Source organism: Leuciscus leuciscus, assembly GCF_965113295.1.
Source record: "Leuciscus leuciscus genome assembly, chromosome: 9".
NCBI lineage: Eukaryota > Metazoa > Chordata > Actinopteri > Cypriniformes > Leuciscidae > Leuciscus > Leuciscus leuciscus.
This window is the reverse complement of record NC_138733.1, coordinates 9,267,620-9,280,345: the sequence shown is the minus strand read 5'-3', so window position 1 is coordinate 9,280,345 and position 12,726 is coordinate 9,267,620. Positions and strand designations below refer to the sequence as shown.

At 39.6% G+C, this 12,726-nt stretch overlaps 1 protein-coding gene across 1 annotated transcript in view; it reads right to left on the bottom strand.

Moving 5' to 3' along the window:
- The window catches only part of LOC309506250 (NACHT, LRR and PYD domains-containing protein 3-like), a 36,221-nt gene that overhangs the window by 18,194 nt on the left and 5,301 nt on the right, over positions 1-12,726 (bottom strand). Inside the window, exons 6-7 of the mRNA XM_082180002.1 lie at positions 10,896-12,695; positions 9,624-9,794 (exon numbers count right to left, since the gene is read on the bottom strand). Of these exons, the coding sequence (XP_082036128.1) occupies positions 9,624-9,794; positions 10,896-12,695 (1,971 nt within the window). The remainder of the gene's footprint in view (positions 1-9,623; positions 9,795-10,895; positions 12,696-12,726) is intronic.

Sequence of the window (12,726 nt, the reverse complement as noted above, 5' to 3'; positions counted from 1 at the left end):
CTTTTGTCGATGCGTCTGAAAAGACATAGAGTTCTTTGCGCTTTGCCTGACTGAGAGAGGTAGATGTGTACGTTCTCGGGACATGGAGTTCCCATAAGTCCTGCAGCGAATCCCTCCAAGCTTCCCATTTGCTCTGCTTATCTTCTGGAAGTGGTGTGTCCCAATCAGAGCTTTCTGAGGTGAGTTCTCTGAGTAAAGCTCTTCCTTGAATGGTGACTGGTGCTAAGCCTAGTGGATCGAAGACACTATTAACAGATGACGAGACACCTCGACGAGTAAATGGCTTGTTTGTTGTGGCCACTAAAAACGTGAATGTGTCTGTCATGGTTTCCCAAATTAGGCCTAGACTGCGCTGTGATTGTGTTTCCTCACCACTCAGATCCAGATCTTTCAAGACTGCTGCGCAATCTTCAGGAGAGAAGGCTTGCATGACTGATGGTGAGTTAGAAGCAAACTTATGCAGGTGCAGATTGGACTCAGCAAGTGAAGCTTGCGTTCTTTGGAGCAAGTCGATCGCTTCGGCTGCAGAAGGCACAGAAATCAGTCCATCGTCGACGTAGAAGTGTCTCTCCACAAACTTGACTGTGTCAGCTCCATAGTCTTTCGCTCCAGCTTCAATGGCCTTGCGCAATCCGTAAACAGCCACAGCGGGAGATGGAGAGTTCCCAAACACATGGACCTTCATCCTATAGTCAATGACCTCCTTTTCAACATCATTGTCCATGTGCCACAGAAAGCGAAGATAGTTCCGGTGATCCTCACGCACCATGAAACAGTGAAACATTTGCTGTATGTCGGCCATAACAGCAATGCTTTCTTTACGGAAGCGGAGGAGTACCCCAATGAGACTATTGTTTAAGTCGGGGCCAGTGAGGAGTACACTATTGAGTGAGACACCGTGCTCTTGGGCACTGGAATCAAAAACTACTCTGATCTTGTTGGGTTTTTGAGGGTGGTAGACCCCAAACGTGGGGAGATACCAGCATTCTTCTCATTGCTTAAGAGCGGGCGCTATCTCAGCGTGACCGTTGGAGAAAATCCCTCCCATAAACTCCACGTATTGCTGCTGCATGTGGGGTTTCTTTTGCATGCTCCGTTTGAGAGACAAAAAACGTCTGACTGCCAGCTCTCTATTGTTAGGCATTTTCCGGTGAGGCTCTTTGAAAGGAAGTGGGGTGACCCAGCTATTGTCATCGTCTCTGTACATGCTTTCGCCCATGATCTCTAAAAAGAGTGTGTCATCTATGGAGGGAGCTGGCTCATTGTCATTTTTGCTGCGGTTGAAAACTGACTGTCCCAGACTTTGTTCTGGAGCCTTAGAGTGCCTGTTAATGCATGGCGTTTCCCTGAGCTGACGGAAGTTATCACACTGTCCAAAAACTGTGGGGCGGCCATTTTCAAGAATAATTGTCTTGAATGAGTTGACTGTGGGCTTGTGGACCTTACCTACACACACCTCCCCGACTACGACCCACCCTAAATCTAGGCGCTGGGCGAAGGGCGCATGATGAGGGCCATTAACTTGTTCCCTTACTTTGTGTGCACGTAGAACATCTCGCCCAAGCAGTAGAAGTATTTCTGCCTTATGGTCTAGCTCTGGAATGTACTTTGCTATGGACTGAAGGTGTGGCTGGTGCCGTGCAGCGTTTGGTGTAGGGATCTCGCTTCTTTCATTAGGAATGTCCTGACATTCAATGAGAGGAGGGAGTGGGATTACCACAGACCCATCTAAAGACTCAATGTGAAAGCCTTCAGCCCTTTTCCCCCATGTTTCAACGAGGCCTGAACATGTTCTTAGATCATAACTGACTAGCTTATCTTTGATCTTGAACAGATCAAAGAACTCTGGCCTGGCTAAGGAACGATTGCTCTGATCATCAAGTATGACGTAAGCCTTAACCGCACTGTCCTTGTGACCCTCTGGATACACCTTTGTGAGACATATTTTTGAACAAGAACGACCCCACTGACCTGGACCGCACACTTTGGTGCATGTTGTGGTTACTGCGATGCTATCTGAGATATCTTTTCCCTCCCCGCCATCCTCTTGTGCGGGAGCAGGAGCCTTGAAGGTTTGTGGTGGAGGGCCAGGATGCATTACTGTTTCGTGGCTCGTACTTTCACATTCGGAGCACTTTACTGTGGATTTGCAGTCCTTAGCGAGATGAGTGTCCGAAGCACAGCACTTGAAACAGATTCCTTTCTCTTTGAGGAAGGCCTTTCTTTCATCGAGCAGTTTGTACCTGAATGTCCTGCATTTATTGAGTGGGTGGGGCTTATTGTGCAGCGGGCAGTTGCTTTTAAAGTCCTTGTTGGGGGGTGTAATATTAGTTTTATTTACGGAGATGGGTTTGGCGGAGCTAAAGTTTCTCAGGTTGGGTCTTTCTAATTTTAATTGTGTTTGGCTGTTCTGTTGGTTAAAGCTTGGATCGTTACGTCTCTTAGCTTCTTTGCATATGAACTTGCAAAAGTAACTGAAAGGTGGAAAGCAGTCATGATGATCCTCCTTATATTGTGAAACTAGTGACATCCACTTCTCCTGAATTCCATATGGGAGTTTATCCACAATTGGCCTGATTCCGCGTGACGTGTCAAGATAGAGAAGACCGGGCAGATACCCATCCTCTTTTGCTCCTTGAATCTCCTGTAACAGATCCCCAAGTTCCCTCAGTTTCACATTATCCTTTGCTGTCATTTTAGGAAAACTGTCCAATCTCTGGAAGAGCGATTTTTCGATGATTTCAGGAGCCGCATAACACTCTTGGAGTCTGTCCCATGCTTTCTGTAAAGCTACTGCAGGGTTATTGACATACACAGAGCGAATGCGTTTAATTTGACTGCTTGACTCCTTTCCTAACCATTTTGTCATCAAATCGAGCTCTTGAGTTGGCGTGAGGTGAACGTCTGCTGTAGCCCCGGTAAATGAGGAGAGCCACGCTCTAAAGTTCTCTGGTTTGTCATCATATTGGTATAGACCTGAAGTGATGAGGTCACGGCGTGCCATATATTGTGCAAGTGGCTCTGCTTGGTGTGACGTGCTACCAGGTGAGTTGTAAAGAGGCACGAAAGGGCTGGAGAATGGGTTGAGTGTGTTCTTTGTTTGATTACTTTTTGGTTTATTCTCACCTTTAGGAGAGGAAGATGTGGTTTGGATAGTCACAGATGTGTGTTGGTTGTGGCGCCTTGGCCTAGTGTTAACAGGTGAAGGCTCTGCGTCTGAAACGTCGTTTTCAGAAGGATTCCATGTGATGAATGTGCCCTCTATTTCAACACTTCGGTTGCAGGTGACTGGAGCGGGGTCATTATGTTTATTCACATTCATTTGAGATTTCACATATTCACATGTTCTTTCTTTTTTAACTCTATCTGATTCTGATCTTCGGCTCTCATGCCCATCTCGTATTGCCTCTGCTTCTTCTAGCACCTCTGCCTCAGCTACTGCGGCATCTGCTTCTCTTTGTAATTCTAGCACCTGTAGCTCTGTGTCGATTTTCACTTTTTCCACTTTTAACTGTGCTTCCTTGCTTGCATATGAGGCTCTTACCCTAGCGGCTTCTGCTTTAGCTCGAGCACGAGCGGCACTGCTTGCAGATGAGGATGAAAGACTTGAAGCATTTGTAGCAGATCTGTTGCTAGCTGCCATTTTGACCACGATGAAGCTCTTAATGCTGCCTTTTCACTTTTATGTTGCCAAATGAACACGTAGATAAACCACTGAAGAAGACCAGGACCACAAGGGACGTTTTTGCATTTTAATTTCTTCTCCAGATGGTGAAAACTGAAAGCATACACAACATGCTCTTAGAAAAACTGAGCTCTATACAGACGAAACTAAAGTCATACATCGGCGCTTTAAAGTGCATTTCCCAATCAGACAATACAAAAATACATTACTTAAGATCCTTATAAACACATATATAAACTTACGCCATTGCCTTGTCAGAGCTTTAGAGAGAATGGCGACAGATCGCTGACCGTGTCATGCTGGATTCCGCCTGCTTTGTTTACCATGAAACCGAAACCGGAAGTTAGCGCGGCAGAAGCGGAAATGAAATTGTCTGCTAATATTTTTAAATAAAACTTACAAATAAACATGAAATACTATAAGAAACTTTTAGAAATGCTTTTTTAAACATTTTAACCCATTTAACTTATTTATTAAATTATAGACTGCCATAAGGCAGCACAATTGCATCTAAACCAACAACATGTTTATTAGATCCAATACCCACTAAACTACTGAAAGAAGTGTTACCTGTAGTGGAAGAGCCTCTCCTCAATATTATTAACTCGTCTTTATCTTTAGGTAATGTTCCAAGAATATTTAAGTTGGCAGTTATAAAACCTCTTTTTAAGAAACCACAATTAGATCATAATAACCTAGCAAATTACAGACCCATTTCAAATCTTCCATTTATGTCTAAAATACTAGAAAAAGTTGTGTCCGCTCAATTGTGCTCTTTCTTGCAAGAAAATGATATCTATGAAAAATTTCCGTCAGGATTCAGACCGCATCATAGCACAGAAACTACGCTCGTTAAAATTACAAATGATTTACTTCTAGCTTCTGACCAAGGCTGTATCTCAATACTAGTTTTACTCGATCTTAGCGCTGCGTTCGACACTATAGATCACAAAATACTCTTAGATCGACTACAAAACTACACTGGTGTTCATGGACAGGCATTAAGCTGGTTTAGATCATACTTATCAGACCGCTACCATTTTGTCTGTTTAAATGGGGAAGATAATGCCAGTAAACTATGGAGTGCCGCAAGGATCTGTGTTAGGCCCCCTGCTATTCTCAATATATATGCTGCCACTTGGTAATATTATAAGAAAACATGGAATTAATTTCCACTGTCATGCTGATGACATTCAATTATATATTTCATCACGACCAGATGAAAACAATAAATTATCTAAATTGACAGAGTGTGTTAAAGATATAAAATACTGGATGACGTGTAATTTTCTGCTATTAAATTCAGATAAAACGGAGGTATTACTTATTGGTAAAAAAAACTGCCCACAAAACCTCTTACAATACAACTTTAATTTAGAAGGATGTCCTGTTACTTTATCCACTACAGCAAAAGACCTGGGAGTTATACTAGATCGCAACTTGTCTTTCGAAAATCATATTTCATATGTTACAAGAACAGCCTTTTTCCACCTTAGAAACATTGCTAAGCTACGTAACATGCTATCTGTTTCTGATGCAGAAAAGTTAGGTCATGCATTCATGACCTCGAGACTAGATTACTGTAATGCTTTATTAGCTGGTTGTCCTGCATCCTCAATAAACAAGCTACAGTTAGTCCAAAATGCAGCTGCTAGAGTTCTTACTAGGTCAAGAAAATATGATCATATAACACCAATTCTATCATCTCTACACTGGTTACCTATTAAGTTCCGTATCAATTACAAAGTATTACTACTGACCTATAAAGCCCTAAATGGTTTAGCTCCTGGGTATTTAACGGAACTTCTATCGCCCTACAATCCATCGCGCTCTTTAAGATCACTAAATTCGAGGCTTCTGGTCATTCCTAGGATATCTAAGTCCACTAAAGGGGGAGGGCGTTTTCACATTTAGCTCCTAAACTGTGGAATGGCCTTCCTGATATTGTTCGAGGCTCAGACTCGCTGTCCCAGTTTAAAACTAGATTAAAGACGCATCTCTTTAGCCAAGCATCCACATAATACTTACCTTTTATACTACAGTTGAATCAGATTGAATGCATTAATATTATGAACAGCAGCTATGCTAATTATTTCACATCTGCTTTTCTGTTGTTATCTCAGGACGCTAGTCCCAAGGTAAATAGAGTTCGTCAGCTCCAGTTTGTATCCAGCCTCTCATGGAAACTTCAGATGCCCCAACACCCGTGCAGAGACAACTCGAAGCCTGTGAAGAGACGACTCGACGCCTGTGAAGAGAGACGACTCGAAGCCTGTGAAGAGACGACTCGACGCCGGCGATATGTTATGCCCTAAATTAATACATGATTAACTAACTGTATTTTTCTATGTACATTTCTGAAATGCACTTTCTGTAAAGCTGCTTTGAAACAATATGTATTGTGAAAAGCGCTATACAAATAAATTTGAATTGAATTAATTGCGATTAATCGTGCAGCTCTATTTGATGTTCACGACAGCCGATTAATGACCGGTGCGATCAAATTTTACCTCCGACGAGATTCTGACAGTGTCTGAAGATTTGACTCTCAGTCCTGCAGTGTGACTTCTCCTACAACAACCGTCACATTGTCTTAGTTTTTCATGACAAGCCATGACCAAAATAAAACATTAGAGATTTCGGTAACACTTTATAATAACTGCACACTATTAATCATTAGTTAAGCATTAGTAAACAGTTCATTCATCATTTATAAAGCATTAATAGACATTAATAAGCAGTTTATAAATACTGCTATAAATGCTTTAATCTTGATTTCTAAGCATATCTATAATGTGTTTAATAATTGTATTTTCATAATTTATTAATGATCACTTCACTTTATAATTTTTCAATTAAGTATTGCATTATTTACAAACCAGTTATTTAGGTGTTGTCATTGATTCATAAGATCACTTAGAAAGTGTAAGTAAATGTAGTAAATTAAGGTGGTTATAAAGCATTTAGTAGTGGTCTTTTAACTATTTTTGTGAGTTCATCTAAAGTGAGGACTATTTATGCTTTGTAAAGCATTTGCAAAGGAGATTTAAAGGCTAATTTATCTTTTAAACAGAAAAAGGAAACAAACACAACACAGTGATACAGAACATAAAAATATTGAACAGCCTTTAAAGGGGTCATGACATGGTTTTTTCTTTTCTTTTATTATGTTCCCTTAGGTGCAATTATAGTATTACTATAGTTTTTTGGACAAAAAACGTTTAAAATTGAGTGATTTATGACCTTTTCCCACCCTGTTTCTCATCCTCTGATTCAAACAGTCTGTTTTGGGGGTGTTTCCCCCTTTAAGAGTTCAGTGTTAACGCCCACTGTTATGATTGGCTAACGTCAGTGCCTATGCATCAATTGTTAACGCCCCCTTGTCAAAACGTGCGGATTTTGCGGAGCTGTGTTTACCGTTACCATAGTAACGGGTGATGCGTGCGAGGCGATGGCGATTGCAATGATGTTTGAGTCGGAATCAGAGGAAATTAACCATCAACACAACTAAGAATGCATCAGCCCCTCCACATAGAAAGTGTGAAACTATTTTGTCAGTTTGACAGCCTACATCTTTTAATAGCCTACGGGGCATGAACATGACGGTCATGAAAACAATAAGTAGGCTAAACTAAGTAAAAACACGGTGATTATTCATAATGAATTAAACTGCAATAAACGTTTTTAAAAAGTTTTAAGTTTTAAATAGCCTACATTACTTACAGTTTGCGTCGTCGTTGTTGAGCCCAGAATAGTCCACACAGCCTTATCTTATACAAAAGTTTTCTGGCAAAGCCAGCATCATACTGCGATTGTTCTCAACTGTCACTCATCCTTGAAATGTGGAGAACACACGCTTAAATTAACACTGCCGTGACTGGGACGTCCGCAAAAAATAAACTGCATCCATCTTCCCCTGACGTCTGGATCTTTCAGCAGCGTATATTATTCAAACATGTTGTTTGTCCACAGCCAGGAACAGCACATCTGCGTGACATCGCAATCTTCTTGTAAACAGACCCACTCGCTGCACGTCGACTGAACACATGTGAAGCGCGTGACAGATGCGATGATGAAATGAGGCGTAGTTGTCTACGCTGGAGGCGGTCATATGCCAACGACTGGTACGTCACTTCGTACCGTGACGTCACTTCATACCATCGATCCAGAACGAGCTGTATTTAGAGCTTGATTAAATAAATGATTCGTTTATAATGGGGAGGACGTCTTAAGCTATGAAACTTGCAGGACGTTTTAATGGTACAAAGACCTCTTATATACCAAAATATCAAGGCAAATTTGGTTTCTCATGTCATGACCCCTTTAAATCTCCTTTGTAAATGCTTTACAAGGCATACTGTAACTAGTCCTCACTTTAGATGAGCTCACAAAAATAGTTCACTGACCACTAATAAATGCTTTATAACTAACTGAATTAACCCTGAATTACAGTAGAAATACATGCTAATAAAGCATTTATTAACACACTAAGTAACTATTACTATATGTCTGAATAATAAGATGTACATTGATGTACATTTACATCATTGAGTACAATGTACATAAGATGTACATAAGATGTACATTTAAATAGTTTATTAATCATTTACTAACACTTTCTAAGTAATCGTATGAACCACTGACAACTCCTAAATAACTGCTTTGTAAATAATGCAATACTTAATTTAGAAGTGATAAATTGATCATTAAAAAAGTATGAAAATACAATTATTAAACACATTATAAATATGCTTTTAAATCAAGAATACGGCATTTATAACTGTATTTATAAACTGCTTATTAATGTCTATTAATGCTTTATAAATGATGAATTAACTGTTTACTAATGCTTAACTAATAATTAATAGCATGCAGTTATTATAAAGTGTTACCGAGATTTCTTTATAGTCACTATTTCAATCCCGCGTGTAACGCAGCTCACATCACCAAACGTGTCATTGATTGATGATGTAAAACGTGTTTAATCATTTACAGCTCAATAATCTGAACTCACAGCAGCAGAAAGAGGCTGAACACTTCAAATATACTTTACATTGTGAGAGTCAAATATGATCTTACCTCAGTTTCTCCAGTTTACAGTGAGGATTCTGTAGTACATCAGACAGCAGATTCACTGATTTTCCTATTTTATTCCCAGACAGATCCAGTTCTCTCAGGTGTTCAGGGTTTGATCTCAGAGCTGAAGTCAGAGCAGTAAAACCTTTATCTGTGACGCCACAATCCCACAACCTGTAGAGAACAATGACACACACTTCACTCTCTCAGTTCAGATCAGATCAGTTTAGCAGTGAATCCATTATTAAAGAGAAAGTTCAAACTTAAAGCACAAATTAATATGTTTGATGGATCATTAGATTGAGATCTAAAATGTCACAAAACATGATCATAAAACATCTAAAGTATCATTCAATCAGGAAAAATAATCTCTTATTTGCACTATATTAAAATTCAGTCTTGTGCAAAATATGCTTTAATAAATGAGACTATTCACAACACAGGCTAGTTTTACTTTTACTCACTAGATCTGTACTATGTAATATGTATGGAGTGTCAATTAGTGTGTGTGTGTGAGTGTGTTTTCATTTTACAAAATTAAAAACAATCCTTTAGAAAGTGTCAATGCAGAAAGTTGAACATAATTAACAGTAAGAATGAATCCAGCATGTTCTTCATTTCTCAGTTCTGACTGTGTTGAGCTCGAGTCTGTTTAAAGTCAAGAGACTGAAATGTTGATTGTGTGTGAAAGTGTGTATTTCAGTGTGACTCTCAGTCCTGCAGTTTCATGTTATTGAGGATCAGCTCATGTGTTCAATCATTTACAGCTCAATAATCTGAACTCACAGCAGCAGAAAGAGGCTGAACACTTCAAATATACTTTACATTGTGATTCATGTGTGAGAGTCAAATATGATCTTACTCTAATTTCTCCAGTTTACAGTGAGGATTCTGTAGTACATCAGACACTAGATTCACTGATTTTCCTATTTTATTTCCAGACAGATCCAGTTCTCTCAGGTGTTCAGGGTTTGATATCAGAGCTGAAGTCAGAGCAGCAAAACCTTCATCTGTGAGATCACAATAACTCAACCTGTAGAGAGATGAAAATCAAATAGCATAATTTAAACACTATCAAATGGCTTTCCAACAAATTTCAACTCAAATATAAACAATTCTTATCCAAGGTTCATAGTCAAATGTTTCTATTTACAAAGTGTTTTTGCAGCGGTAAGAAATGTAGCCAATCACAGACATGTTTGCTGATCTCTTTTTTGTTCAGTGCCGATTTCTTCACGCTCGCGAATCCTCTCATTAACAAAAATACAGATTTTCTTTATGCAGTGTAGACAACTGTTGTTGTTTATAATGGAACTTTGTGAGATTGTGAACTGAGATGAGTGACAGCTTTATAATGATTGTAAAGGAAGCGCTCTTTCGAGGCTATACATAATCCATTGAATAAAAGTTTTGTTTTTCTGCTGCTGAGAGGACCGATGGCCAATTACACACTGCAGAACGGCATGTCAAAATAGATACGCACAACAGATTAATATATAAATAGAAAAATATTCATATCAATATATATTTTTGAAATTCCATTCCAAATATTTGCAAAAGTAATGACTTGTAAATAATTTTAAATGTCTCATTGTACATTGCTATTCTTGTTATGCAAGTCATTGCTACACATTAAATCTGAACTTTACTAGAGAACCATCACTAATTTCACATACTCAGGGATTTGATTCTTAATTGTCGATCTAACAGTAAAATTAAAATGTCAAGTTTTAGTAAACTTTAATCTAAACATCAAGTAAATGTTTAATTGTCCATGTAATAGTAAAATATAAATGTATGACTCTGCTGTGTAAACCATACATCAAATGTTTTGATAAAATGAGCTGTTTCTCCAGTTGTTTGCTTGGTCTTAATGTCTTTATCATTTATTTTAAATATTTAAATTCCTTTTGTATGTGCAAGAACATTCAACTAATAAACCTGAATTATTTATTCATACACACATTTTCTGATTTTGTTTGAATGCCTGAAGGAATTTTACATTGTCACGGTTTAAGAAACACATCAAATACTGACCACTGAACTCTGGACAACATCTGCAGCACTGAAGATTTATGAACTTTTATTTTCCTAATGTTTTAACAGTGAACTGATTGTTCTGATTGATACTTACTGAACTGATCTGGATTCTTTAATCACAGGAAGAAGCTTCTGAAGAACCTTTAGTTGTTCAGTTTTATTGTCTTTTCCAACAAAATCATTAATATTAAACTCCAGCTTCGCCTCTGATGTCAACAACACAAAGATAACAGCTGACCACTGAGATGAAGAGAGTTTGGCTTCCTTTATTCTTCCAGATTTCAGATACTGTTGTATTTCCTCCACTAGTGAACGATCACCCAGTTCATTCAGACAGTGGAACAGATTTATGGATTTCTCTGGAGAGTGAATGGTCCTGATCTTCTCCTTGATGTACTCAACTGTTTCCTCATTGCTGTCAGATCTTCTTGTCTGTTTCATTAGTCTTTGTAGGAGAATCTGATGAGACTCCACTGACAGACCCAGAAGAAACCGCAGGAAAAGATCCAGATGTCCATTTTTACTCTGTAGAGCCTCATCCACAGCTCTCTGATGCAGCTCCGATAATGAAACATATTTAAACATGAGCTGAAACCAGTCCTTGACTTTAGACCGTGAACTCTGTTTGGTGATTGGGTCAAACACATTTATGCTGAAGTTTGTACAGGAGAGATGCACATATAGAGCCGCTAGATGTTCCTGAACACTCAGATGAACAAAGCAGAAGACTTTCCCCTGATACCAGCCAAACTCCTCTCTGAAAATCTGAGTGCACAATCCTGAGTAAACTGATGCTTCTGTCACATCAATGCCACACTCTCTCAGGTCTTCCTCATAGAAGATCACATTGCCTTTCTCAAGCTGCTGAAAAGCCAGTTTCCCCAGTTTGAGGATCATGTCTTCATCGGTCACATTCTTCTCATAGTCCTTCTCATGTTTGATGTTGGTCTGAAGGATCAGGAAGTGTGTGTACATCTGAGTGAGAGTCTTGGGAATCTCTCCAGTCTCTGCTTCGCTCAACATCTTCTCCAGAACAGTGGCTGAGATCCAGCAGAACACTGGGATGTGGCACATGATGTAGAGGCTCCTTGATGACTTCAGGTGTGTGATGATTGTATTGGCCAGACTCTGATCACTGATTCTCTTCCTGAAGTATTCCTCCTTCTGTGGATCATTGAAGCCTCGTACCTCTGTCACTCGATGGACACACTCAGAGGGGACGAGATCGGCTGCTGCTGGTCTGGAGGTGATCCAGATGAGAGCAGAGGGAAGCAGATTCCCCACAATGAGGTTTGTCAGCAGCAGGTCCACTGAGGTCTCTTCGGTCTGATCCCATAGAAACTCATTCCAGTGAAAGTTTAAGGGAAGACGACACTCATCCAGACCATCAAAGATGAACAACACTTTATATTTGTCTTTGGATATTTCCATTTCTTTAGTTTCAGGGAAAAAGACATGAAGAAGATCTGAAAGACTGAGTGTTTTGTCCTTCATCAGATTGATCTCTCTGAAAGGAAGTGGAAATATGAGCTGGACGTCCTGATTCTCTTTCTCTTCAGCCCAGTCCAGGATGAACTTCTGCACAGAGACTGTTTTTCCAATGCCAGCGACTCCCTTTGTCAGCACAGTTCTGATGGGTTTGTCTTGTCCAGGTAAAGGTCTAAAGATGTCACTGCATTTGATCGGTGTGTCCTCTGTTGCTGCTCTCCTGGATTGTGTCTCAATCTGTCTCACCTCATGTTCATTACTGATCTCTCCACTCTCACTCTCTGTGATGTAGAGCTCTGTGTAAATCTCATTCAGGAGTGTTGGGTTTCCCTGCTGTGCTGTTCCCTCATACAGACACTCAAACTTCTTCATCAGATTTGATCTAAACCTGTTGAGGACTTCATGGCTGTAAAATTAAAATACCACAGTATTAATAA